Source organism: Hesperophylax consimilis, chromosome 27, assembly GCF_061612785.1.
Source record: "Hesperophylax consimilis isolate HC1 chromosome 27, BYU_Hcon_1.0, whole genome shotgun sequence".
NCBI lineage: Eukaryota > Metazoa > Arthropoda > Insecta > Trichoptera > Limnephilidae > Hesperophylax > Hesperophylax consimilis.
Genome location: NC_142862.1, coordinates 11,955,230 through 11,981,921, shown reverse-complemented (window position 1 = coordinate 11,981,921; position 26,692 = coordinate 11,955,230). Strand labels below are relative to the sequence as shown.

Here is a 26,692-nt window from a genome sequence, read left to right as displayed (position 1 = left end):
TTTATTTTACTTTATTCTAAAAAATACAGTTCCATCTATATTTTGTTTGAATGTTGCGTGTATCACTAATTGATATAATTATTTCTACGTCTCAATTTAAAACTAAGTACCTACATAATTTGAGGTTTTCACGGCCAAATCATCGTGATTTATTACATGTCTGCCTTGATGATAGACACTGTGTCTTTGTGTGAAACGTTGGCTAAAAGAGAAGGTAGCCCAACACGGCGCAACACCCCAAAAATAATATCATTATGCTCATAGCGTGCTGACTTCATTTCTTTCAGCTTTCTGCTTTCTTACAGGCACAATTCTTATTTGCAGCAAATGAAAATAATATACTTATTCGGAAAAGAATTAAAATCACGAGAAGCGCAACGAGTTCATTCACAAAAATAACATCTACATTCTACATATCGCAATTTGAATTTCTCGGTACGAAAAATCCCAGCGTTGAAGACATTAAAACAAAGTTTATCTTACGAAAAACAAATTACATAATTCGACGGATTTCGTTTTTTTCGTCGATTTCGTCAATCAGTGTTCACCAAATAATATAGACGACTGACATTTCTCGGTAATGTCGATGGTGGCCACTGATCGTATACTGAAAAAAGTATGCTGTGGGCGTGTCAGTGTACCTTAACTAAGCTAAATTTTCCCTACTTGTGGTGAAATAAATTTTTGAAGATCGATATTCTTTCAGTGTCAGATAATCCATGTCACTGGCCTGTTTGGAGGCTAGTAGGCCAAAGGTCTTATGTCAATTGGTGACATTAGTTTTCATTTAATTTTTTATATGAATACCGTAAAACATTTACTAATTACTACTCCATCATTGGTGAAGATGGAGGTTGAGAAGTACCTGGCCATTCAGATCTCATCACCAAACACGGCTAAAGCCACTTAAAACAACAATTCTAAATGGTCGTCTTTCACCAAAGCGAACTACTGCGAAATACTAGAACAGTATTCACCACTCCAAAGTGGAATAGCGATCGTTTGATCAGTGATCGTGACAATTATTGATTAAAGAAACAAGGAAGATGAGCCATGGCGCGCACAAAATTGTTTTCTCATCGTTCACCCAGGGTGCTGAAGATCAAAGATTACACCTATTAAAAAGTGGAGCGATACGAACAACAGTTCTGGCACATAGAACTGCCCCGCTCCTGGCTAGACTTTTCGTTTCTCGAGATATAATCTGATCGTTATGATATAAACATGTCTATTCTTAAGCCATTCGCGTTCATATTCAGTTAAATTATTATTTAACGGCCTCTGTGGCAGGTAAGACTCTCTACCAGCAATCCGATTGTTGCGTGTTCAAATATCTGATTTTAGCCATCTGACGCAAATATATCGACTATTATAATCGTGTGCTGAAGTAGACATTTTCATCGATAATTTGTAATACTGTTTTTCCTTCTTCGTGTAATCCGGGCCTCTTTAGGACACGCATCAATAAATCTATTCCTACAGCCCCTTTCTTAACCCGCCTCACAAGACTGCGCAACAGGGTGGCGACATAATTTCCCTGCCTCTTACACTGTACACACAGGGGCAATCTTGTAAGGTGTCTTAAGTTTTATAAAAAATGTCCTCAATGTGCTCAAAAATATTTAAATTGGGCTAATTATATCATGTATCACTTATGTCTTTCTTTGTATCCCTCGTGTCTCTTGTGTCTCTCGTGTCTCTTGCCTCTCTTATGTCGCGTGTGTCTCTTGTCTCTCTTTGTATCCCTCGTGTCTCTTGTGTCTCTCGCGTATCTTCTGTCTCTTGTTTCTATTGTGTTTTTTGTGTGTCTTGTGTATCTTGTCTCTCTTTTGTCTCTTGTGCCTCTTGTGTATCTTGTGTCTCTTTTCTTTCTCGTATCTCTTGTGTTTCTTGTGACTTTTGTTTCTCTTGTGTCTCTTGCTTATCTTGCTTTTCCTTGTTTTATCTGTCATTTCAGTGAGTTATCATACATTTTTATTTTTATTTATGTAGATATATATATCGTATGATATATAATAGTAGGTTCTCGTATGAAGGTATGTAGGTATATATTTGCATATTGAGTTTTCATAACTGAATTGTTCTCACGTAAGTTAAAACGTCTGTAAGATTACAATACAAAATATAAATAAATATATAAAATCTCCCTTTTCATGAATTATCTATGGAAGCAACATATTTTGTTTGCTAGTCAATAACGACATGGTACGGTTTGAAAAATTGTAAGCATCAATAATAAATATTGGTATTTACGATTTTACGTCGGAACATTTTGTCATATAGTGTCGGTCGGTGTTTGTGCCAACGAGAAAAAACGAATTCAGACCGACGCGACGCCGACAGATCTCACGAATATAAAATTTTAATAATATTTTAATATTGTCTGAGATTTTAGATGCATGGAGGAAGCCAGACGATAAATTAATTATGTATAGGTATTTTAAAAATGAAAAAATTAAGCATTTAGAGTTGATACAACTCAAACATAGGATTGTATGTATTTATACAAAATTGGTTTATAAATTTCCGACAGCCAAGTAACCGGCCAATCCCTGCTGATGTTCTGCTGTACAATTTCTAATTATTTTCTGTTTTTTTTACAGAAAAAAAAATGTCACCAAAGACCAAAATTTCATTTACATTTAAAACTAAATAATTTTACCATGAAAAATTTATTTTCTGCAATCGAAAAACAAACTTCGAACAAGCATCTGTGTGCATAGGTATTATTTTCGTGTTAATCCCTGGTAACGATACGTGTACCTACCTAATTATTTTCTATGATTTTTTTATTAAAAAAAATTTCACGGAAGACAAAAATTTCATTTACATTTTTAAACCAAATAATTTTACAATAGAAAAATTATGTTCTGCAGTCGAAAAACAAACTTCGAACAAGCATCTGTGTGAGTAGGTACTATTTTCGTGTCAACCCCTGGTAACCAAATAATTTTACCATAGAAAAATTATTTTCTGCAGTCGAAAAACAAACTTCAAACAAGCATCTGTGTGAGTAGGTACTATTTTCGTGTCAACCCTTGGTAACTATACCAGTACCTATTAATAATATACATAAATACCTGCTATTCATTATTTATCCTCTTTAATTATTTTTATCAAAGCACGATTATAACAATGTACAAGTTTTATCTCATATGCTATACAAGTAAGTAATAGGTAGATACCGATATCGTGTCGTCAAATCTTCTTGTTGACAACACTTCCTTTGTTGTAGAGTCGTAAATTACGCCAGTTATTAATTATTTCTTTTCATACTGAATTAATTTATGATTCAATGAATGTCTATTTTACTTGGCACTCTTATAGCTTCCGAGAAGTGGCGTTTTGAGGGGTGCTCAAATTAAATTGCTATTTTTTTCTTAGGTGATTTGAAGGCGAAACAGCAGTCACACGTAACTTATCGGAATGCTATGCGAATAAGAAGATTAGAACTTTAAAACAAACAACTTTTCCGTTGCCATAATTTCAATCTTGGGAAAAAATCTTTTTGTGGTGACAATTTCGCAAAATGTAGGTAGGTACCCACATATTTTACTTTTTGTGGTGACAATTCCGCAAAATGTAGGTAGGTACTTACATATCTTACTTTTGTGTGGTGACAATTCCGCAAAATGTAGGTAGGTACCTATATATTTTACTCTTATTAATAGACTTTTTATTTATCAATTTCGTCATGCGTCGAGAAATGGAAATTAAAATAAATTATTAAGGTTTCCAGTAAATTAGACAAGAAAGGAGAAATAATAGTAAAAAGTGGAAAATCATGAACAAGTAAGCAGGCCATTTAACATTTGTTTAATTTTTAAGTTAGAGAATAAATATATCAATTTCATTGTTATATCATTTTCGATATAGGTACAGACAATACATGCGAGAGAGAAGTTATAAAATGTTGTTAAAATTTATGTTATTAACGCCTCTGTTGTTGTGGTGTTGGTGTTGTTATTTAAAAAAAGCAAAATTATTGTGATAATGAATTCTTTCAAAGAAAAGCCTAGCTAACTCTAATAAATTATCGTAAAACGATTGCACGCAGGTACGTTACACACCGCTACCAAAGGGTTATACAAAACATAGCAATGAATCCGGAAGGTAATCGCACTAATCACGCTCACAAATATTCAAGAAATTGCCAAAATGTTGCCAATTAGTTGGAGTAAACAACGGAGTGCATTAAATTCGTTGATTTGCGCGCAAAATGACAAACAAGTTGCTGAAGATCAAAATCTTCTCTGCAAGATGGCGGGCGTGCGAACGGACATGATAACCATAGACAACATAAACTTAAGATGCAGACTCTATGGCTACCATCCAAATTCTAACAGATGTGGATTTGTTATTGTTGTGTGGGTGTTTTTGGACATTTGAATTAAAACTTCGGTATTTATGCTCGCTCCACATACTTCCATTATTTTTATTGTAAATTACTCTTGCGTGTATTCTGCGATTTAAAGACCTATTCGTTACATTCCTGCGGGATAATTCTCACGTATGCATTCCGCAAATTAATTTGGTGTTACATTAAATTGAGAGAAAGGGGTAAATGTGCAGTAAATACGGGTTCGGTGCTGGGTGACATCCAGATAATTTTGAGTTCTTGGACCTGTTAATTACCAACTAAGCGATTGATTGAACGCCGTTGGGTACATTTTTTTCCCCCAGTTTTTTTTTTGCTTCATAAAAATGCGCCCGATTAGAGGTACCGTAGGAATCAGTGTCAAATAACGTCACATAGTTGTCAATCTATCCTTATGGCTTCACGATCAAGATAGGATGACACCAATCATTTTTCAGAATATTTAAATAAAATCACTAAAATAGTATTTTAAAGTAGGTAACACAGTTATTATTGGAATCCCCATTGCTCAATGAGAAAAACGTGTGTCAAATTGAAAAAGAGGGTAGAAAGGTAAAAAGGGTCGTTAAATTTTCTAAAGTATGTATTTTGAATAATTGACAAATAGTAGCGAAGTCTTGTTTAGCATTAGTCTGTAAATTTGTTTGTGTATTTCACGTTTCCGCTTAAGAAAATATGCTACACCCAATTATGTGTTCATTATTCTGATTCGATTTTTCCCTCAATATTATGGTACATACCTGCCTGAAGTTTAAAAAAAGAATTGAGAAAGTCACGTATTGTTTCTTTGAACAAATTGTATAATTCCTTTTTTGAAATACATTTTTTCATTCAATGTGGTTATAATCAAATAACCTCCAAGTCCAATGAAATAGCGGCAATATCAACTAATCCAGTGATTAAATCCCTCTAGTGACTAGCACGTTACCATCAGAATGTATGGGAAACGTCAGAAGTGGGAGGTATTATTAATATTATAGGGTTAGGTACCTACTTACAAATCTTATCATTTTAAAGGAATGTGTTTTTGTTTTATTAAAAGAAAAAATAACATTATAAAATTACTAATTATTGGACGCGAGGTCTGCTGTTCACAGAACTACTAGTTTTAATATAAATGGGAAAAAATTAAAATCAACCAAATAAAATACAAGTAAATAGTCCTCGCTACTTTGTAGGAATTGGCATACAACAGAGGTACAATGGATTAGGTCGAGTTTTAATACTGAACGGGCGATAATTTCGTAAATTTAATGAGGTTTATGCTCGTCGCGCGGTAAATTAATGGCCATTGAGTTGTTTCTAAGAAGAGAATTTCACGATATCTTTCTTCTGATTTTTAATTCGTTTGATAACGAATTGAAGAAATAATGGCACCGATATTCTTGAATATAAAATTATAATAATAAATATCTACTATCTGAAACAAAATTTATAAAAATTGAAGGGCACTGGGATCGTTTAAATTGCTTGAAAATCAATATGTTTCAAATGTAAAAAGATGTAATTTCACTATCCAAGTGTAGGTACCTACTTTCAAATTGTTAACGAAAAAGTTCTACATCATTTTCAAATTTTCAAAAAGAACTTTGTTCTTTTATTTCCCGAGAAAATTGCATGGAAGTTTTATTATCTTAGTTTTGTTTAAAATACGTATATTTGAATATAGATGTTGGTTTGTTGATTGAATGAATAAATGAATGAATGAAATTGAATCTAGAAAATGGACATTAATCCACTTCTCCACATCCAATCAAGCTGAAACTCGGCAAATAGGCTCACTGTCGATGACAATGCATTCTATCCTTGTGGTAGCACTCACGCACACACGCGCGCACACACGATAACGACGTCATAAAAAATTACAGCAGTATAAATCTCGGTACTATCCAACTAGGATTTGGCTTAAGTGATAGCACGGTTCACTCATTTTAGTCAGTCCCTCTGGAGGAAGGTTCAACCGTCGAACCAAGAAATTCTTTATAATATAATATATTCTTACAATATATATATGTTTTTTACCTGTATATGTTTTTGACCTATATATGTTTTTTACCTGTATATGTTTTTTACCTATATATGTTTTTTACCTGTATATGTTTTTTACCTGTATATGTTTTTTACCTGTATATGTTTTTTACCGATGGATTCCTTATTAATGTACTAGGTGTATCCCACCTCGCGTTGCAGTGGCTCATTCTGTCTGTGCAGATAGAAATACAATAGTGCGTTTTGGTTGTGCGTCCAATAGACGGCGCTGTTTTTTTTTAAAGCACTTTTGTCCAACAGATTACGCTGTTTTCCAAAAAGTGTGTTTTTACCTCTCACATGTGACATCTACATAACATAGCTATATAAAAAACACACGCGTATTCGAATGCAACCAAAAAATTTCATAACAATTGGTGAAGAACTTTCAGAGATTTAAGATTTTAAACATTTTTATCTCTATAAAAATCATTGCATTAATCTAGAAATTTCAAATAGTTTGCAAATTTCATGATGCCAGAGCTCACCCTTAGATAGTTTTACTGCTTCAGATATTACGCACACTTGGAAACCGACCCACGAATGTAGTATTTTTTTCACATTTAGCAATTTATTAACAAATTATTAGGAAACTTCACTGGTTAATGCGGTAAGTAAATAGTCGTACTATAATAATATAATATAATAACATCAAAAAAGTCATCAAAAAGAGAACGAAATTTCTGTAAGATTTTCTACTCTAAATAATATCAGAAATGACTGGTTACTGGTTGACTGGACCTTAATACCCTGTAAATATTAGGAGCTCCATTTTAGATTTTGTTGCAATTAAATTTATAGCTTAGATCTTCGAATGCATTTCACATTTCGTAATTCTGTTTTTTACAACAATTTGGTCACTAATGTGGAGTGCCGGTAATTGGTATAGGTACATATATGATGTTTATATTTTGAACAAAACTCCCGAACAATTAAGAATATGTCACTTAACAGATGGGCTATTACCGGAACAACGACGATATATTCCTGGTAATATGTGCGCCGCAGACGAATGTTTTTGTTTTATTTTGTTTTCCCAACAAATACATTCTTGCTAACATAAGTGGGACGCGTCAAATCGAGCAATGGATTAGATAAGATTCGGGTAGATATGTTAAACAAACTTTAATAATCAATCTTTAATTGTGGTGTATTTATGCGATACTAACTTATTCCATTTTTTTCATGTTTGACCGGTGAATGCAATATTTTTCTAAATATTTCTACACAATATTTTTTCATTACGATGTTGTAAAAGCTACTTATTCCTATAGAAAAATACTATTTCTTGTAAACTGCTCCAACTAACGTTACTATCAAAACGGGCTTAATCCATTTCAGTCAAAAGAAACAACGCATTTGGTCGCGTCGCAAAATGGCCGCCTAGTTGATTTGTATGATAGTTGTGTTTTAAGGCGTTCCAAAAAAAAGTTCTCCACTCGACTCCTCATAGAGTATAAGGTCTCAAACATACTACAACCCCACCTAAAATTTTCGCTAATACATTTCCTGTTCAAATATAAAAAAACAAAACTCTCTTACAACACAACCACACCACCAGAACAATAACCAACGGTCCCTACAAAGTACCTACACTACATACCACGTCAGCTCAAAGACAATTTTTCTTCCTAGCTCCTAAAATCTTTAACCTTATCCCTGAAAACCTAAAAACCGTGAGTCAACCCCATTCCTTTAAAAAACAAATTACGAAATGGATCCTTCCACACGGAATACATTACAACTACAATACCCATTCATTCTACACTCTATCAATTTAATCACCTTTCAGACAAAACATAATATAATATCCTTATTCCCTAACTAAGCAGTATAGTATGTACATAATTAATTAGTGTAATCTATTTACTAATAATTTTTCATCTTCTTATAATTCTCTAACTTCTCCATCCTTGCAACCCAAACTAGCTATTCATCATTTTTCTTTTTTATATTTTATAATAATGTATAAATTCTTTGTACGCAAACTGTAAAATTCACCCGCCATAACACAGGGTCATCCCTAGCATGGAGGGTGAAATATCACAAAAAACCACATGTACTCTTGAAATCATGTATCAACAAAATAAAATCAGCTTATTCCAAGACATTTGTTTGCAAAATACGATTATTTCAAGATAAACCTTGCAAATCATAAACTTATTCCAAACATAAACTGAAAACATATTATTAACTAGCTGTACCCCGCCACGCGTTGCTGCAGCTTAGTCTGTCTACAATAACGCGTGTTGTTTTTACGTCCAACAGATTGCGCTGTTTTTATCTGTCACACGTGACACGCATATAATATAGGTATTTTGCCTTAAAACAAGATTTTGAACAAACGAATATATTTGCATTTTTATTTATATGGATAGATTTTCAAAATTTATTTGTATTTTATGATTCAAAACTAATATTATTATAATAATCTATTACTAAAAAACACTCATATAAAATGAAATATTTGATGTATGTATCAGTTTTTTGCGATTTCCCAACAAAAGGTGGAATAAGCCAGTTTTGTGAAAATATCCCTCAATTGCTAATAGATACAGAAATCATTTTTTAACTACATGGGTGCATCTAGGATTGTAACATATAACTTATAAGTTACAATCTTGTTAGCGTGATCCATACGTGACCAGTTAGGCATTCTGTTTGGTCTTGAAATGAGAATATAGTTGGTTCCTACCGGAATGTCATTTATCTTGGCCCTTACCAAAATCACTAGCTGGAAACTATTCAAATAATGGAACAAATTATTTCAAGAAAATTGTGCAAGTTCGAGGGTTTTTGTTTTTGACCAAGACGAAAGATTCGGACAATCGTGGAAGCAATTTGTTCGTGTTGACGGAGTATGCAATCTCTGATTTTAATCACATGAAGTTTCTATATATATTGTGTTTTAACCCGTTTTAACGTGCCGTGTTGCCCCTGGGATAGATTGTGTTGCAGCAATGCAAAAATAATATTAGTACCTAAGATGACGATAATAAAACTTACCACTTCATTTTGAAAGCTGCACTTTGCTGCTGTCCTGTTCCAAACGCCAAATGTTGAGGAGCAACTACCGACATCTAGTTTATGTCTTGAGCACTTCTTGTTTACTTGATCCTACCACTTTCTGTCTTTCACTTGGGTCACTGAGTTCCTTTGCGCTTTTTCTGTATTGTGTCCACTGTATAGCAGGCTGACGATAGTTTCATTTTAATACTTCCGATTCACTTATCACTCGTCGTCATTGATATGGTCAAATCTGAAACAAAATATAAATTACCTAATTAATCATACTTTTTTATGTTGAAAATGTATTTTGTATTTGCCCCTCTAGTACCGCGGAACGATGCACTGCAATCCCAATGTCGACATTATAACATGTAGGTTCATTTTGCAATGGAATATTATCTATAGGGTTTTCCAATAAGAGGTGTTATTTTGAATAGCCCGCCATTTCGGTAGATGTTACTTTTAAAGCTGTCATTTTTTAATATATGACAAGTAGAAACTACGCCATTAATAAAAATGGAACGATACACGCTTCAACAAGGCATTGAAATTATTAAAATTCACTTGAGTGAACCAAATGCAAATCATCTTGAGTGATGAGGCCCATTTCCACATCGGTGGCTTCGTCAACAAGCAAAATTGTCGCATCTGGGGCTCGAAAAACCCAAGAGTTATTGTTTAAAAGTCTCTCTATCCTCAATGTGTGACTTTTTGGCGCGGTTTATGGTTCGGCGGAGTCATTGGAACTTACTTTTTCGAAAATGAGGCTGGAGCAACAGTTACGGTGAATGGATTGCGCTATCGAGAGATGATTAATGATTTTTTATGGCCGAAATTGGATGGTATTAATCTGGACAGCGTTTACTTTCAGCAAAACGGCGCTACGTGCCACACAAGCAACGAAACCATTAATCTTTTACTGGAAAAGTTTCTTTGAATATCAAAATAACACCTCTTATTGGAAAACCCTATACTAGGTTTGGTTGTTTAAATCTGGAGATCAAATACGGCTAAATGCATTTCAACCAACAACGTTTCGATTTTTAATACAATTCTGATATTTAAATATGATTTAAGATTTTCACGGCCAAAAGTATTTTTGTTATTTGTTTTTGGGGTATTATGCCGTGTTGCGCTAACTCCTTCTTTAGCCAACGTTTCGGACAGCATTGCAGTGTCCATCATCAGGGCAGATGTCTTATTTGAGGTTGTGTTAAAATGTGAGCTTAAGTATGAGGTTGTGATACCGTGTTGCCAGCTCCAACCCTCTGAGCTAACATTAACGTATCATTTTTTTATTTAAAGTGGTTTTCTTCGTTTAGCTCTGGTGTATCCGTCAATTACCGGATACCAAAAACTATTAAGCTTAGCTCCATCGTCTCTATTAATGTTTACGGGATTTTTGTGAATTTCAATGGCCTCCGTAATCAGCCGTGCTCTATAAGTTTTCGGTCTCCCCAGGATTTCAGGAACAAATCCAAAGTAATGCCCGGTGTCAATCAAATGCTCGGCAATTGCCGATTTGTCAGGGTGGCCGAGTTTACAAGCTCTGAAGTGTTCCGAAATTCTTTTGGAGATAGTCCGCTCTGTCTGGCCTACATAGACCTTGTCACATCCGGAACAGCTGAGTTTATACACTCCATCTGTTTCCAGAGGAAACTTAGTCTTTGCAGACCTCAGTAAGTCCTGTATCTTTGTTGTTGTTCCGAAGACAGTCTTGATATTTTCCTTTCTCAAAAGCTTGGCAATTTTGTCTGTCACATTGTGCACATAAGGCAGGAAGGCACAGCCTTTCGACTCTTGTTCAACTCTGTCTTCGTTTGGTGCAGATTTGGCTCTTATGATTTGCCTTGTCTGACTTGCTGGGTAGCCGTTACGCTCCAGTGCATCGGTCAGCTTCGTAAGTTCCGCTCCGATTTTATGTTCTTCGCATATTCTGGTCGCTCGGGTCACCAATGTATGGATAAGTCCTCTCTTCTGCGCTGGGTGGTGGTGCGAATCAGCGTGTAAGTACCGATTTGTATGGGTTGGTTTCCTATATACAGTATGCCCTAGGCTACCATCGTGTTTCCGCATCACCTCCACATCTAGAAAGGGCAGGATTTTATCTTCGTTTTCCAGTTCCATTGTGAATTTAATTTTGCTGTGGAGAGAATTAAGATGGTCCAGGAATTCGTTTAGTTTCTCCGTTCCATGAGGCCAAATGGCGAAGACATCGTCGACGTAGCGCCACCATACTTTAGGGACAGCCGAAGCTGTGTCGAGTGCCACTTCTTCAAACTTCTCCATAAAAAAGTTGGCTAGTACTGGCGATAACGGACTGCCCATCGCAACTCCCTCCAATTGCTCAAATAGTTCACCCTGAAATGCAAAGTATCCCGTTTTGAGGCAGTGTTCAAAAAGTTTGCAAATGTCTTCCTCATATATCTCCCTGAGCATTGTCATGGAGTCTTCTAGAGGCACATTTGTGAAAAGTGACACGACGTCAAAGCTGACCAAAATATCTCCTTCCTCAGTCTTAACTTTCTTGAGCTTACTTATCAGATCTGTTGAATCCTTAATCCACGATTCAGTTTTACCAGTTTGCATCTGCAGTAATCTTGAGAGGTATTGGGAAAGTTTGTATGTAGGAGCGCCAATAGCGCTGACAATCGGTCTCATTGGGATTTCCTTTTTATGTATTTTTGGGAGACCATACAGGGCAGGAGTTCTAGAGGCTTTTACAAAAAGCTTAGACCAATCCTCTTTCCTGATGCTAGAAGCTTTTACTAGTTCCCTTGTCTTTATGTCAATCTTGTTGGTGGGGTTGTTTTTAATCTTCTTATAGGTGCCTGAATCGCACAAGAGGTCTTCCATCTTCTTTGTGTAGTCTGCCGTATTAATCACGACAGTGGCATTTCCTTTATCGGCTGGCAGAACCAAGATTTCCTCATTGGCGCGTAATTCTTTTAGGGCCATAAACTGTCCTTTCGTGATATTGGGGCGGGGTATTTCAGCCCTTTTCAAAATATGGCAAGTCTCTTGCCGGATGTCCTCTGCTTGCACCTCTGACATTTTGTGTACTTTCATCATTGTATGTAGTGCAGTCTCTACACCACATACGATGGATTCCACAGGTATCTTTTTGGGGGCCACTGCAAAATTCATCCCCTTTGCCAGTACAGAAGTTGCGTCTGGGCTCAACGCAAGGGTCGAAATGTTGATGACAACTTTATTTTGATCGAGTTGTTTTCGATCACCTTTTTTGTCTCGGTTGAGCCTTTCAAACTTTTGTTTCTGTCTCGCATCTGTTGACTGCTTGGATCTTACTGCTTGTTGGTAAGTCATGTTGTCAACTTTTCTCCAGTCTTCTTCGGTAAGGGTTGCACTTAGGTGCAGATGTAGAGCGAAAAGGTCCCGAGATACTCCATCCAGCTCGCCTCGCACATTGTGGATCCTCTCCCTTAATAGTGCAGCCTCCGCTCTTTGGAATACTCTATCTGCTTTCCGGGATGTGATGTGTCTTTTTATTTGGATGTGTACTGGTACAATCGATTCTTCTTTACACCTCTTGAGAAAAGCAAGGCTGCCCAAAAAATGGTTTCTTTTCTTTCTCAGATTCTCCAATCGTCGTACCAGTGTGTGAACTTCCTCCCCATAGAGGTTCGTCAAATATGATTTAAGATTTTCACGGCCAAAAGTATTTTTGTTATTTGTTTTTGGGGTATTATGCCGTGTTGCGCTAACTCCTTCTTTAGCCAACGTTTCGGACAGCATTGCAGTGTCCATCATCAGGGCAGATGTCTTATTTGAGGTTGTGTTAAAATGTGAGCTTAAGTATGAGGTTGTGATACCGTGTTGCCAGCTCCAACCCTCTGAGCTAACATTAACGTATCATTTTTTTATTTAAAGTGGTTTTCTTCGTTTAGCTCTGGTGTATCCGTCAATTACCGGATACCAAGAACTATTAAGCTTAGCTCCATCGTCTCTATTAATGTTTACGGGATTTTTGTGAATTTCAATGGCCTCCGTAATCAGCCGTGCTCTATAAGTTTTCGGTCTCCCCAGGATTTCAGGAACAAATCCAAAGTAATGCCCGGTGTCAATCAAATGCTCGGCAATTGCCGATTTGTCAGGGTGGCCGAGTTTACAAGCTCTGAAGTGTTCCGAAATTCTTTTGGAGATAGTCCGCTCTGTCTGGCCTACATAGACCTTGTCACATCCGGAACAGCTGAGTTTATACACTCCATCTGTTTCCAGAGGAAACTTAGTCTTTGCAGACCTCAGTAAGTCCTGTATCTTTGTTGTTGTTCCGAAGACAGTCTTGATATTTTCCTTTCTCAAAAGCTTGGCAATTTTGTCTGTCACATTGTGCACATAAGGCAGGAAGGCACAGCCTTTCGACTCTTGTTCAACTCTGTCTTCGTTTGGTGCAGATTTGGCTCTTATGATTTGCCTTGTCTGACTTGCTGGGTAGCCGTTACGCTCCAGTGCATCGGTCAGCTTCGTAAGTTCCGCTCCGATTTTATGTTCTTCGCATATTCTGGTCGCTCGGGTCACCAATGTATGGATAAGTCCTCTCTTCTGCGCTGGGTGGTGGTGCGAATCAGCGTGTAAGTACCGATTTGTATGGGTTGGTTTCCTATATACAGTATGCCCTAGGCTACCATCGTGTTTCCGCATCACCTCCACATCTAGAAAGGGCAGGATTTTATCTTCGTTTTCCAGTTCCATTGTGAATTTAATTTTGCTGTGGAGAGAATTAAGATGGTCCAGGAATTCGTTTAGTTTCTCCGTTCCATGAGGCCAAATGGCGAAGACATCGTCGACGTAGCGCCACCATACTTTAGGGACAGCCGAAGCTGTGTCGAGTGCCACTTCTTCAAACTTCTCCATAAAAAAGTTGGCTAGTACTGGCGATAACGGACTGCCCATCGCAACTCCCTCCAATTGCTCAAATAGTTCACCCTGAAATGCAAAGTATCCCGTTTTGAGGCAGTGTTCAAAAAGTTTGCAAATGTCTTCCTCATATATCTCCCTGAGCATTGTCATGGAGTCTTCTAGAGGCACATTTGTGAAAAGTGACACGACGTCAAAGCTGACCAAAATATCTCCTTCCTCAGTCTTAACTTTCTTGAGCTTACTTATCAGATCTGTTGAATCCTTAATCCACGATTCAGTTTTACCAGTTTGCATCTGCAGTAATCTTGAGAGGTATTGGGAAAGTTTGTATGTAGGAGCGCCAATAGCGCTGACAATCGGTCTCATTGGGATTTCCTTTTTATGTATTTTTGGGAGACCATACAGGGCAGGAGTTCTAGAGGCTTTTACAAAAAGCTTAGACCAATCCTCTTTCCTGATGCTAGAAGCTTTTACTAGTTCCCTTGTCTTTATGTCAATCTTGTTGGTGGGGTTGTTTTTAATCTTCTTATAGGTGCCTGAATCGCACAAGAGGTCTTCCATCTTCTTTGTGTAGTCTGCCGTATTAATCACGACAGTGGCATTTCCTTTATCGGCTGGCAGAACCAAGATTTCCTCATTGGCGCGTAATTCTTTTAGGGCCATAAACTGTCCTTTCGTGATATTGGGGCGGGGTATTTCAGCCCTTTTCAAAATATGGCAAGTCTCTTGCCGGATGTCCTCTGCTTGCACCTCTGACATTTTGTGTACTTTCATCATTGTATGTAGTGCAGTCTCTACACCACATACGATGGATTCCACAGGTATCTTTTTGGGGGCCACTGCAAAATTCATCCCCTTTGCCAGTACAGAAGTTGCGTCTGGGCTCAACGCAAGGGTCGAAATGTTGATGACAACTTTATTTTGATCGAGTTGTTTTCGATCACCTTTTTTGTCTCGGTTGAGCCTTTCAAACTTTTGTTTCTGTCTCGCATCTGTTGACTGCTTGGATCTTACTGCTTGTTGGTAAGTCATGTTGTCAACTTTTCTCCAGTCTTCTTCGGTAAGGGTTGCACTTAGGTGCAGATGTAGAGCGAAAAGGTCCCGAGATACTCCATCCAGCTCGCCTCGCACATTGTGGATCCTCTCCCTTAATAGTGCAGCCTCCGCTCTTTGGAATACTCTATCTGCTTTCCGGGATGTGATGTGTCTTTTTATTTGGATGTGTACTGGTACAATCGATTCTTCTTTACACCTCTTGAGAAAAGCAAGGCTGCCCAAAAAATGGTTTCTTTTCTTTCTCAGATTCTCCAATCGTCGTACCAGTGTGTGAACTTCCTCCCCATAGAGGTTCGTCAAATATGATTTAAGATTTTCACGGCCAAAAGTATTTTTGTTATTTGTTTTTGGGGTATTATGCCGTGTTGCGCTAACTCCTTCTTTAGCCAACGTTTCGGACAGCATTGCAGTGTCCATCATCAGGGCAGATGTCTTATTTGAGGTTGTGTTAAAATGTGAGCTTAAGTATGAGGTTGTGATACCGTGTTGCCAGCTCCAACCCTCTGAGCTAACATTAACGTATCATTTTTTTATTTAAAGTGGTTTTCTTCGTTTAGCTCTGGTGTATCCGTCAATTACCGGATACCAAGAACTATTAAGCTTAGCTCCATCGTCTCTATTAATGTTTACGGGATTTTTGTGAATTTCAATGGCCTCCGTAATCAGCCGTGCTCTATAAGTTTTCGGTCTCCCCAGGATTTCAGGAACAAATCCAAAGTAATGCCCGGTGTCAATCAAATGCTCGGCAATTGCCGATTTGTCAGGGTGGCCGAGTTTACAAGCTCTGAAGTGTTCCGAAATTCTTTTGGAGATAGTCCGCTCTGTCTGGCCTACATAGACCTTGTCACATCCGGAACAGCTGAGTTTATACACTCCATCTGTTTCCAGAGGAAACTTAGTCTTTGCAGACCTCAGTAAGTCCTGTATCTTTGTTGTTGTTCCGAAGACAGTCTTGATATTTTCCTTTCTCAAAAGCTTGGCAATTTTGTCTGTCACATTGTGCACATAAGGCAGGAAGGCACAGCCTTTCGACTCTTGTTCAACTCTGTCTTCGTTTGGTGCAGATTTGGCTCTTATGATTTGCCTTGTCTGACTTGCTGGGTAGCCGTTACGCTCCAGTGCATCGGTCAGCTTCGTAAGTTCCGCTCCGATTTTATGTTCTTCGCATATTCTGGTCGCTCGGGTCACCAATGTATGGATAAGTCCTCTCTTCTGCGCTGGGTGGTGGTGCGAATCAGCGTGTAAGTACCGATTTGTATGGGTTGGTTTCCTATATACAGTATGCCCTAGGCTACCATCGTGTTTCCGCATCACCTCCACATCTAGAAAGGGCAGGATTTTATCTTCGTTTTCCAGTTCCATTGTGAATTTAATTTTGCTGTGGAGAGAATTAAGATGGTCCAGGAATTCGTTTAGTTTCTCCGTTCCATGAGGCCAAATGGCGAAGACATCGTCGACGTAGCGCCACCATACTTTAGGGACAGCCGAAGCTGTGTCGAGTGCCACTTCTTCAAACTTCTCCATAAAAAAGTTGGCTAGTACTGGCGATAACGGACTGCCCATCGCAACTCCCTCCAATTGCTCAAATAGTTCACCCTGAAATGCAAAGTATCCCGTTTTGAGGCAGTGTTCAAAAAGTTTGCAAATGTCTTCCTCATATATCTCCCTGAGCATTGTCATGGAGTCTTCTAGAGGCACATTTGTGAAAAGTGACACGACGTCAAAGCTGACCAAAATATCTCCTTCCTCAGTCTTAACTTTCTTGAGCTTACTTATCAGATCTGTTGAATCCTTAATCCACGATTCAGTTTTACCAGTTTGCATCTGCAGTAATCTTGAGAGGTATTGGGAAAGTTTGTATGTAGGAGCGCCAATAGCGCTGACAATCGGTCTCATTGGGATTTCCTTTTTATGTATTTTTGGGAGACCATACAGGGCAGGAGTTCTAGAGGCTTTTACAAAAAGCTTAGACCAATCCTCTTTCCTGATGCTAGAAGCTTTTACTAGTTCCCTTGTCTTTATGTCAATCTTGTTGGTGGGGTTGTTTTTAATCTTCTTATAGGTGCCTGAATCGCACAAGAGGTCTTCCATCTTCTTTGTGTAGTCTGCCGTATTAATCACGACAGTGGCATTTCCTTTATCGGCTGGCAGAACCAAGATTTCCTCATTGGCGCGTAATTCTTTTAGGGCCATAAACTGTCCTTTCGTGATATTGGGGCGGGGTATTTCAGCCCTTTTCAAAATATGGCAAGTCTCTTGCCGGATGTCCTCTGCTTGCACCTCTGACATTTTGTGTACTTTCATCATTGTATGTAGTGCAGTCTCTACACCACATACGATGGATTCCACAGGTATCTTTTTGGGGGCCACTGCAAAATTCATCCCCTTTGCCAGTACAGAAGTTGCGTCTGGGCTCAACGCAAGGGTCGAAATGTTGATGACAACTTTATTTTGATCGAGTTGTTTTCGATCACCTTTTTTGTCTCGGTTGAGCCTTTCAAACTTTTGTTTCTGTCTCGCATCTGTTGACTGCTTGGATCTTACTGCTTGTTGGTAAGTCATGTTGTCAACTTTTCTCCAGTCTTCTTCGGTAAGGGTTGCACTTAGGTGCAGATGTAGAGCGAAAAGGTCCCGAGATACTCCATCCAGCTCGCCTCGCACATTGTGGATCCTCTCCCTTAATAGTGCAGCCTCCGCTCTTTGGAATACTCTATCTGCTTTCCGGGATGTGATGTGTCTTTTTATTTGGATGTGTACTGGTACAATCGATTCTTCTTTACACCTCTTGAGAAAAGCAAGGCTGCCCAAAAAATGGTTTCTTTTCTTTCTCAGATTCTCCAATCGTCGTACCAGTGTGTGAACTTCCTCCCCATAGAGGTTCGTCAAATATGATTTAAGATTTTCACGGCCAAAAGTATTTTTGTTATTTGTTTTTGGGGTATTATGCCGTGTTGCGCTAACTCCTTCTTTAGCCAACGTTTCGGACAGCATTGCAGTGTCCATCATCAGGGCAGATGTCTTATTTGAGGTTGTGTTAAAATGTGAGCTTAAGTATGAGGTTGTGATACCGTGTTGCCAGCTCCAACCCTCTGAGCTAACATTAACGTATCATTTTTTTATTTAAAGTGGTTTTCTTCGTTTAGCTCTGGTGTATCCGTCAATTACCGGATACCAAGAACTATTAAGCTTAGCTCCATCGTCTCTATTAATGTTTACGGGATTTTTGTGAATTTCAATGGCCTCCGTAATCAGCCGTGCTCTATAAGTTTTCGGTCTCCCCAGGATTTCAGGAACAAATCCAAAGTAATGCCCGGTGTCAATCAAATGCTCGGCAATTGCCGATTTGTCAGGGTGGCCGAGTTTACAAGCTCTGAAGTGTTCCGAAATTCTTTTGGAGATAGTCCGCTCTGTCTGGCCTACATAGACCTTGTCACATCCGGAACAGCTGAGTTTATACACTCCATCTGTTTCCAGAGGAAACTTAGTCTTTGCAGACCTCAGTAAGTCCTGTATCTTTGTTGTTGTTCCGAAGACAGTCTTGATAGACAGTCTTGATAGCCCTTTCTAGATGTGGAGGTGATGCGGAAACACGATGGTAGCCTAGGGCATACTGTATATAGGAAACCAACCCATACAAATCGGTACTTACACGCTGATTCGCACCACCACCCAGCGCAGAAGAGAGGACTTATCCATACATTGGTGACCCGAGCGACCAGAATATGCGAAGAACATAAAATCGGAGCGGAACTTACGAAGCTGACCGATGCACTGGAGCGTAACGGCTACCCAGCAAGTCAGACAAGGCAAATCATAAGAGCCAAATCTGCACCAAACGAAGACAGAGTTGAACAAGAGTCGAAAGGCTGTGCCTTCCTGCCTTATGTGCACAATGTGACAGACAAAATTGCCAAGCTTTTGAGAAAGGAAAATATCAAGACTGTCTTCGGAACAACAACAAAGATACAGGACTTACTGAGGTCTGCAAAGACTAAGTTTCCTCTGGAAACAGATGGAGTGTATAAACTCAGCTGTTCCGGATGTGACAAGGTCTATGTAGGCCAGACAGAGCGGACTATCTCCAAAAGAATTTCGGAACACTTCAGAGCTTGTAAACTCGGCCACCCTGACAAATCGGCAATTGCCGAGCATTTGATTGACACCGGGCATTACTTTGGATTTGTTCCTGAAATCCTGGGGAGACCGAAAACTTATAGAGCACGGCTGATTACGGAGGCCATTGAAATTCACAAAAATCCCGTAAACATTAATAGAGACGATGGAGCTAAGCTTAATAGTTCTTGGTATCCGGTAATTGACGGATACACCAGAGCTAAACGAAGAAAACCACTTTAAATAAAAAAATGATACGTTAATGTTAGCTCAGAGGGTTGGAGCTGGCAACACGGTATCACAACCTCATACTTAAGCTCACATTTTAACACAACCTCAAATAAGACATCTGCCCTGATGATGGACACTGCAATGCTGTCCGAAACGTTGGCTAAAGAAGGAGTTAGCGCAACACGGCATAATACCCCAAAAACAAATAACAAAAATTCTGATATTTATTTATTTTGCTTTTATTGCTGTATTTGAGTGTGAGTATCTGTTTATATTTAAACAAAGAGTAATCGGTAAAATTAATGCGTCAACTGTAAACGCCCTTGACTTATTTAACCACCCACCTCATAAAAACTCGAGAAATCGTCTGTTTTTTTCTCTTTTAATACGGTTCGAGAGTTGCTGACGAACTAGTCACAAAAGCGCCACTTTCTTTAAGTCATCTGCATGGAAGTAGAACGCTTGTAATGTCTCACTCTGCGCTACATTCTTTTACATTCCTGTCAAACATATATTGAAAACATTCTCCCCACGCAATAACTTTGCCAAATTTACCTTATGAAAAAGTAATATATAATAGTACCTACCTAGAGAAAATAGTGAAAAAACGCTCCACCCTAATAATGAACTTTCTGAATTTAGTTTGTGATTTTATATACAACTTATTGATGCATATTTTCGCCATCTAATCCCTGATCCCTGGATCCCTTACACCATCCAGTAACGATGAGTCAATCGAGTAACATCGTAGTTTATTTTGGGGATATAATGCCATGTTGCCTTTTCTAGTTCTTTATACAACGTTTGCCCTGATGATGAACACTCTAACGCTGTCCGAAACTTTGGCTAAAGAAGGAAGAGGCGCAACACGGCATAATACCCAAAAAAATAATTACCATAATACTTTTGATCGTGATAATCTCAAATTATATCAAGCTTAGGCAATATTTGTTGAGCAGACCTTAAAATCACTAACCTACTTCCCAACCTTCCTCTGCCTCATCTCCTTCCCTTCCCTACTCGTTTCAGTAGGGGAGTTTGTGGGTAATTTTTTCGGTATTCACATTTTTTTAACAGATAGGTAGGTACTCACGCCATTTAACTGCACAAATTAATTATTTCTTGGAATGTTAACAATGTACTTTAATGCGTTTTGGAGACAAATATACGGCACAAAGCTTGAATAAAGCCAACGTAAATCATTCTTGAATCTGATCGTTATTTGCTCTCTAGATTTTCCCGCTGCCAGCCATTTTGAAATCCAAAAACAACACAACGAACAATGCAACATGTCCGCTGCGTTGGAACTTGTCGTCGGCTGCGTTAGTAGTTGTCCCGTGAAAGCTATTTCGGAAAATCTCGAGGGTTTTTTCACAAGGATACCTACCTATCTACGTATTAAGTTTTATGTGTGTTTACAGAGAGGAAAACAGAATATTTTTAATGGAGATGACTGATGGAGCAGCTGATAAAGAAGTGTAATAAAAATTCTTGAACTGCATCGCCTTAAATGTGTTCATGAAATTGCCATAATTAACAATGCTCGTTTTCGTGAAACATATTATATCCATATAAACAGAAGTGAGACATAATCTTTTAAACGTGGCGTCAGAATAAATACGCGAAAAAGCCATAAAAATGTTTCAGCGCTTTCCAGGAAGTTGGTATTGTTGTGTTGTTGACCCGACGAAGTATAAACAAGGGGGAGTGACATGTTATTGACCTATTCTTTCAAGGAATTTGCGGGTTTCGCTGTATTTGTTCTTCGTTTATGATATTGTTAAACTCTGGAACAACGAAACAATGCGTTTTTTAGAGTTGTTAGTTGTTATTATTTGAATTGTGAAGTATTTTTGAGGAAATATGTATGTGCAATTTCAATATAAGCGTGTTCTTTGATCCCAATGCCATCTGGACCTAGTTTTTTTTTTCTTTTATTAAGTTTAATACCCCGAAATAACTTATTATGTCGTCATTAATACACATGTGTAAGCACATGCATTGTACGTCCCTACAAAGTTAAATATATTTCATATATTTAACTTGAAAAGAATCCCCTTTCTGATTGAAAAATTTGAAACAATTGCTTGGTTCCTTGTCTAATTTTTTTTTCTCTATGTTCCTATGTTGTGCTTATTTGTTTGTGGCCAAAAACAAATAAGCACAAACTCGACAACCAAAATTTACACATCTTCGGATCTACCGGATCTGCCCTGATGATGGACACTGCAACGCTGTCCGAAACGTCGGCTAAAGAAGGAGTTAGCGCGCAACACGGCATAACACCCCAAAAACAAACAATAAAAATGCTTTTGGCCGTGAGAATCTAAAAACTTACCTAATATTCTATTGTACTCGTAGTTAAGATAATTGAATTGAGTTCAGGCAAGATAACTAAACTAACTAACTAACTAACTAACCATCACACAGTTTCTCCGCAGGGGTAGGCAGAGAGGAAGAACCGTCAAACAACTTGGTCTTGGCACACACACTTCTTGCCTCATTCACTTTCATACATCGTCTCATAGATACTCTTCTATTATTCTGACTCTTGGCATGGCTCGACTCAAGTTGATCGTGCCATGTCTTCCTCAGGCGTTCCCAACTTCTACTACCATTCGCATTTGCGTCATATATTCTCCTTGTACATGTTCAAACCATCCAAGCTTCCCTTTCTTAATCTTACTGATTACGTTTACATCAGCTTTGCACTCTTTTCGAATCTCCACATTTCTCACACGACCATACATGGTTTTGCCTCAGGGATCTCACTTCAACAGCATGCAGTCTACTTTCATCTAATTATTATTACATAACTTGTACAGAAGCTCAAAAAATCAAAAATTCAAATGAACTGACTAGTAACTATACACCGAACAAACTACAAACCTTAGATCAAGGAGTCTCAACGGCTCTATTTCCAGAGAATTATTCAACTTGTAATATCAAAGCGTCTGCTAGAAATCTGTTGGCATCTGAAATGATTGAAATCTTCTCCCGTAGCTCGGCAAGTCAAGCAAAGTGATTTATGAAAATCCGTTGCAGACGATTTAAAAATATCCTCATTCTTTAAAACTTCCAACTTGCATCGACATGAAAGCACTTCTCCTAGGGTTAAGTATTTTATATTTTAAAAAAGCAACAGGTACCTTGCATCCATTTTTGATATTTTCATAGATATTACAAACAAACGAAACAATGCACTTGGTGTATAGGTATAAACAAAGGCGGAGCGCCGTTATTCGCAAATGTGATTTGCAGTAATATGGGTAAACGAAATTGACGACACGCGTTGTGCCTGCTGTTTCATACTTATAATGATTATATTAGTTACACTTCTCATACACCAACACTAAACCAGACATACACCAGCAAAAATGCGATCACAAAATCAAATACACTTCACTCACATGACTAAATTTGGATCTAACTCCATATACGCAATACAACGTATTACCTAGTAACCTAAAACTTCCAGTAACCAACAAAAAAACATTGGCAAAAGCTATTAAAGTATATTTTTTAGCAGCTTTAATTAACCAGTGACACAATCTTTCTTTGGAGCTCTCCAAGTTCTGTTTATCTTTCATGTATTTATGAATATTTTTTTAATTAACTGTGTTCAATCTCTCTTGTCTATTTTAAAATCTATGTACACTATTCATTATACTCCCCTCTTAAATTCGTATTTTTATGTAAAAATGATTTCCTTTTAATTTTATAAAAATAATATTTTTTTACCAAAATGAGTTTTATTAAACTCTTTGGGAATAATGTATTATAGGTATTATTGTTACTATTTTGTAATATATTTTCACTTAAATACCCCTGCCTCCTCTATTTTAACTCTTCCAGCCTTGAAAGGACATTACATTAGCCACGAACATCATATTCCATTAGATTAGAGGCTCTGAAGGACAGATCTGACCGGAGCGTTCATACATCATATTCTTTAGATTCTCTGAAAGACAGATGTGACCGAAGCGTTCCTACGTCATATTCTATTAGATTAGAGGCTCTGAAGGACAGATGTGACCGGAGCGTTCCTACGTCATATTCTATTAGATTAGAGGCTCTGAAGGACAGATGTGACCGGAGCGTTCATACATCATATTCTATTAGATTAGAGGCTCTGAAGGACAGATGTGACCGGAGCGTTCATACATTATAAAAGTATTTTGATCTTTTTTTTCTATAATGCGTAGATTTTTTTGATTATTTGATTTGTTCGTTGGAAAGATAATCAATTATTCTTCTTTTTTTGTCTCAAATATTTATTCATGATTACATGGATAAAATCTAAAAGTATATGATTACAAATTCGCGGGATTTAGAAAGTTAAATAATTATTCATATTTTTTTATCGTATAAACAGTAAAAATGAAGTGATAGTTTTTTTACTAATTCCCCACACAAAGTGTTTTCAAAATATCGAAGTATTTCTAACTTATGGACGTTTTGAATCAAAATGTCCCGGTAAGATTTTTTTGATAACCTTTTCATGTTAGATATTAAAATTTTATTTTTTTTAAATATCAATGTATATTTCGAATACAAACATTTCAAATATAATTTTATCTAGTTTCTAAAATGGTATTTATTTTCTCGACAACTTCAAAACTAAGATATATGTAGCACATTTTAGAATCCTCGGAAGCATTCGGAAATTCCATGAAATTTCACTGTGTCGTTAGGACTTGTAGGTAAAAATATTTTAAAACCTGATTTAAGCTAAAATGTTTCTTGTGAAATGATGGAGGGCTTGACCCATGATGCCTGGCTGGAAAGCCTACGCATTTTCCACATGGCTACTAGCCTAACATGGCCACACTAATCAAGGGTTACGTGGATAGTATCGAAAACAGTCGATTCTTATGTTATGTTTAGTTGTCAATAGAAAAACACGAATCTGACCTCCGTCGAGATGTTTTATTTGATCCCAAATCAAAACAATTTAATTTTCTTCAACTTGACTATTTAAAATTGTCATCGTTCCTTTACAACGTGATAATATCGAAAACACACTTGATTCTTGTTTGGCTGTCAACAGAAAATCACGAGGGTGTCATACGTTAACGTGATATCTTTGATCCTATGATGTGAATAATTAACGCACTTCAGTCTGTTCTTTATTTAAAGTTTTATTGCTTTTAAATAAAGCAATAAAATATTTTCAAAGTACTTATTGACATCAAAACCACACAAGCTTTTGTCTCAGAGATTGAAAAAAGTTTTTTTTTACTCGTTCTCACTGAGAGAGATATAAAACAATATAAGCGTTTTATGGACGTATCAGTGTGCCCAAATTGAATCTAATTTGTTCTTACTTCTACATATTAAAATATAAAAGTTCTTTCTTGAACAGACAATTAAACAAAGAAAGGTCTTATGTAAACTGGCGATCACGTTTTTAAACACTATTATTGTTACACTATTAAAGTTTTTTGTTCAAAAGAAAGATAAGAACTCCCCTATTACGCATAATTTGAAAATATTTGATAACTCCTATTGTCATAATTATAAGTGGAAAAGGTTACTTTTGCAATGATGAAGGACTTTGCAGAGGAATTAACCCATGACGCGCGACGATACGCGGAGAAAACTTAACTACTGATATAAAAACTGTGATACTCTACTATTAAACTTTGTAGTGTGTAAAAGCCCATTAGGGCGTGTAATAATAATAATAAATAAATATTATTAATTTATTACAAATCTGGTGAAATTGTTCGTTTTCCTGATAGATACGGAATTGCAGGCCTTTAACAAATGAATCGACAGAGTTCTTAACAAAGTATCAATTAAAAGCGAATGTTTTATGAGAACAGCGAAACACGTGCTCATTATGATATTGATATACTAATATTGTCGCATTCCGTCATGATATTTATTAGAAAAAGAAGACGTGTTCTCGATATATTCTGAATGACTAATATTTTATCAGGATACAGGCATTGTATCACTCTTTTAACAGTATATTACGTCTGGGTGCATTTGTGTATTTTTGCCCTTGTGCATCTAGGTGCGTCTGGCTGTACCCGATGCATTTGTCCGTTCAGCTACTGCGCTGTCAAATATTTATTTTTCTATGGTGATGATGAAAGCCTCAGAAGTTGACAGTAATAACTGAAAGTATTTATTTCATAGAGCCATTAATAGGGCACCTAATATTGAACGTTTAACGATTTGAGGTTATGAGCATTGTTCCCAACTTGACTGAGACATCAATGTGTTTATTTTTCCGTCTATCAGCATCGACTGAACGAGAAAATAGAACAAAATGCCGCTATTATCGCTTAGATTCTCGCCAGGAACACGCATTAAACATCAGCTAATGTTCCAACTCCCGAACGATCGGGACCAGAGCCAAGAAACGGAGATATTCTCGTGAAAAAACGTGTAAATATCACGTAAACCTGGAAAATAAACACATTTCTATTTGAAACACTCTTCTGTAATGGTGATATTGTTGAACTAATCAGGTAGAAACAGTGGGCAGTCAAATTATAAAATAACTATTACTTTTATAGTTTTATAAATAAATTAAATAAACAAATTAAGAACATCCATGCACAGGGCCGGCCATGGGCGAAACGGCACTTGGCGCGAGTAAAATTTTGACGCCCCTGGTCAAAATCAATAAACGCCTAGGTAGATAGATGATCACCTTAATCAATAATATTCGGATGATTTGTATATTTGTGTAGCTCTAAAAATAATCTCGAGGGCGATGTGTTAGGACTGTTAAGTGTTAGGTATTATCAGCGCTTTGGCGCCTTGACAATACGGCCCAGCGCGGACCGCTCCAATTGCAGAGTCCCTACGTCCTGCTTATAGCCGGCCCTGTCCATGCAACTGTATTACTTTTTGAACCCCATGTTAGTAGGTGAGTGGGCAAATGCGTCAGTTTTCCTTTTCATTACTACACAAGCAATATTTTCCAACTGAAATAGGAGAAATTTAAATATTATCTGGTTATTTGTAATTCGAGAATAT

General features: G+C 37.4%; 1 protein-coding gene across 6 annotated transcripts in view; it reads right to left on the bottom strand.

Annotated features, from left to right (window-relative positions):
* The window catches only part of Asator (tau-tubulin kinase asator), a 111,879-nt gene that overhangs the window by 78,146 nt on the left and 7,041 nt on the right, over positions 1 to 26,692 (bottom strand). For all 6 annotated transcript variants that reach the window (XM_089648156.1, XM_089648159.1, XM_089648161.1 and 3 more), the window contains exon 2: positions 9,413 to 9,665. In XM_089648156.1, coding sequence (XP_089504282.1) covers positions 9,413 to 9,486 — 74 coding nt within the window. In that variant the 5' untranslated portion in view covers positions 9,487 to 9,665. The remainder of the gene's footprint in view (positions 1 to 9,412; positions 9,666 to 26,692) is intronic.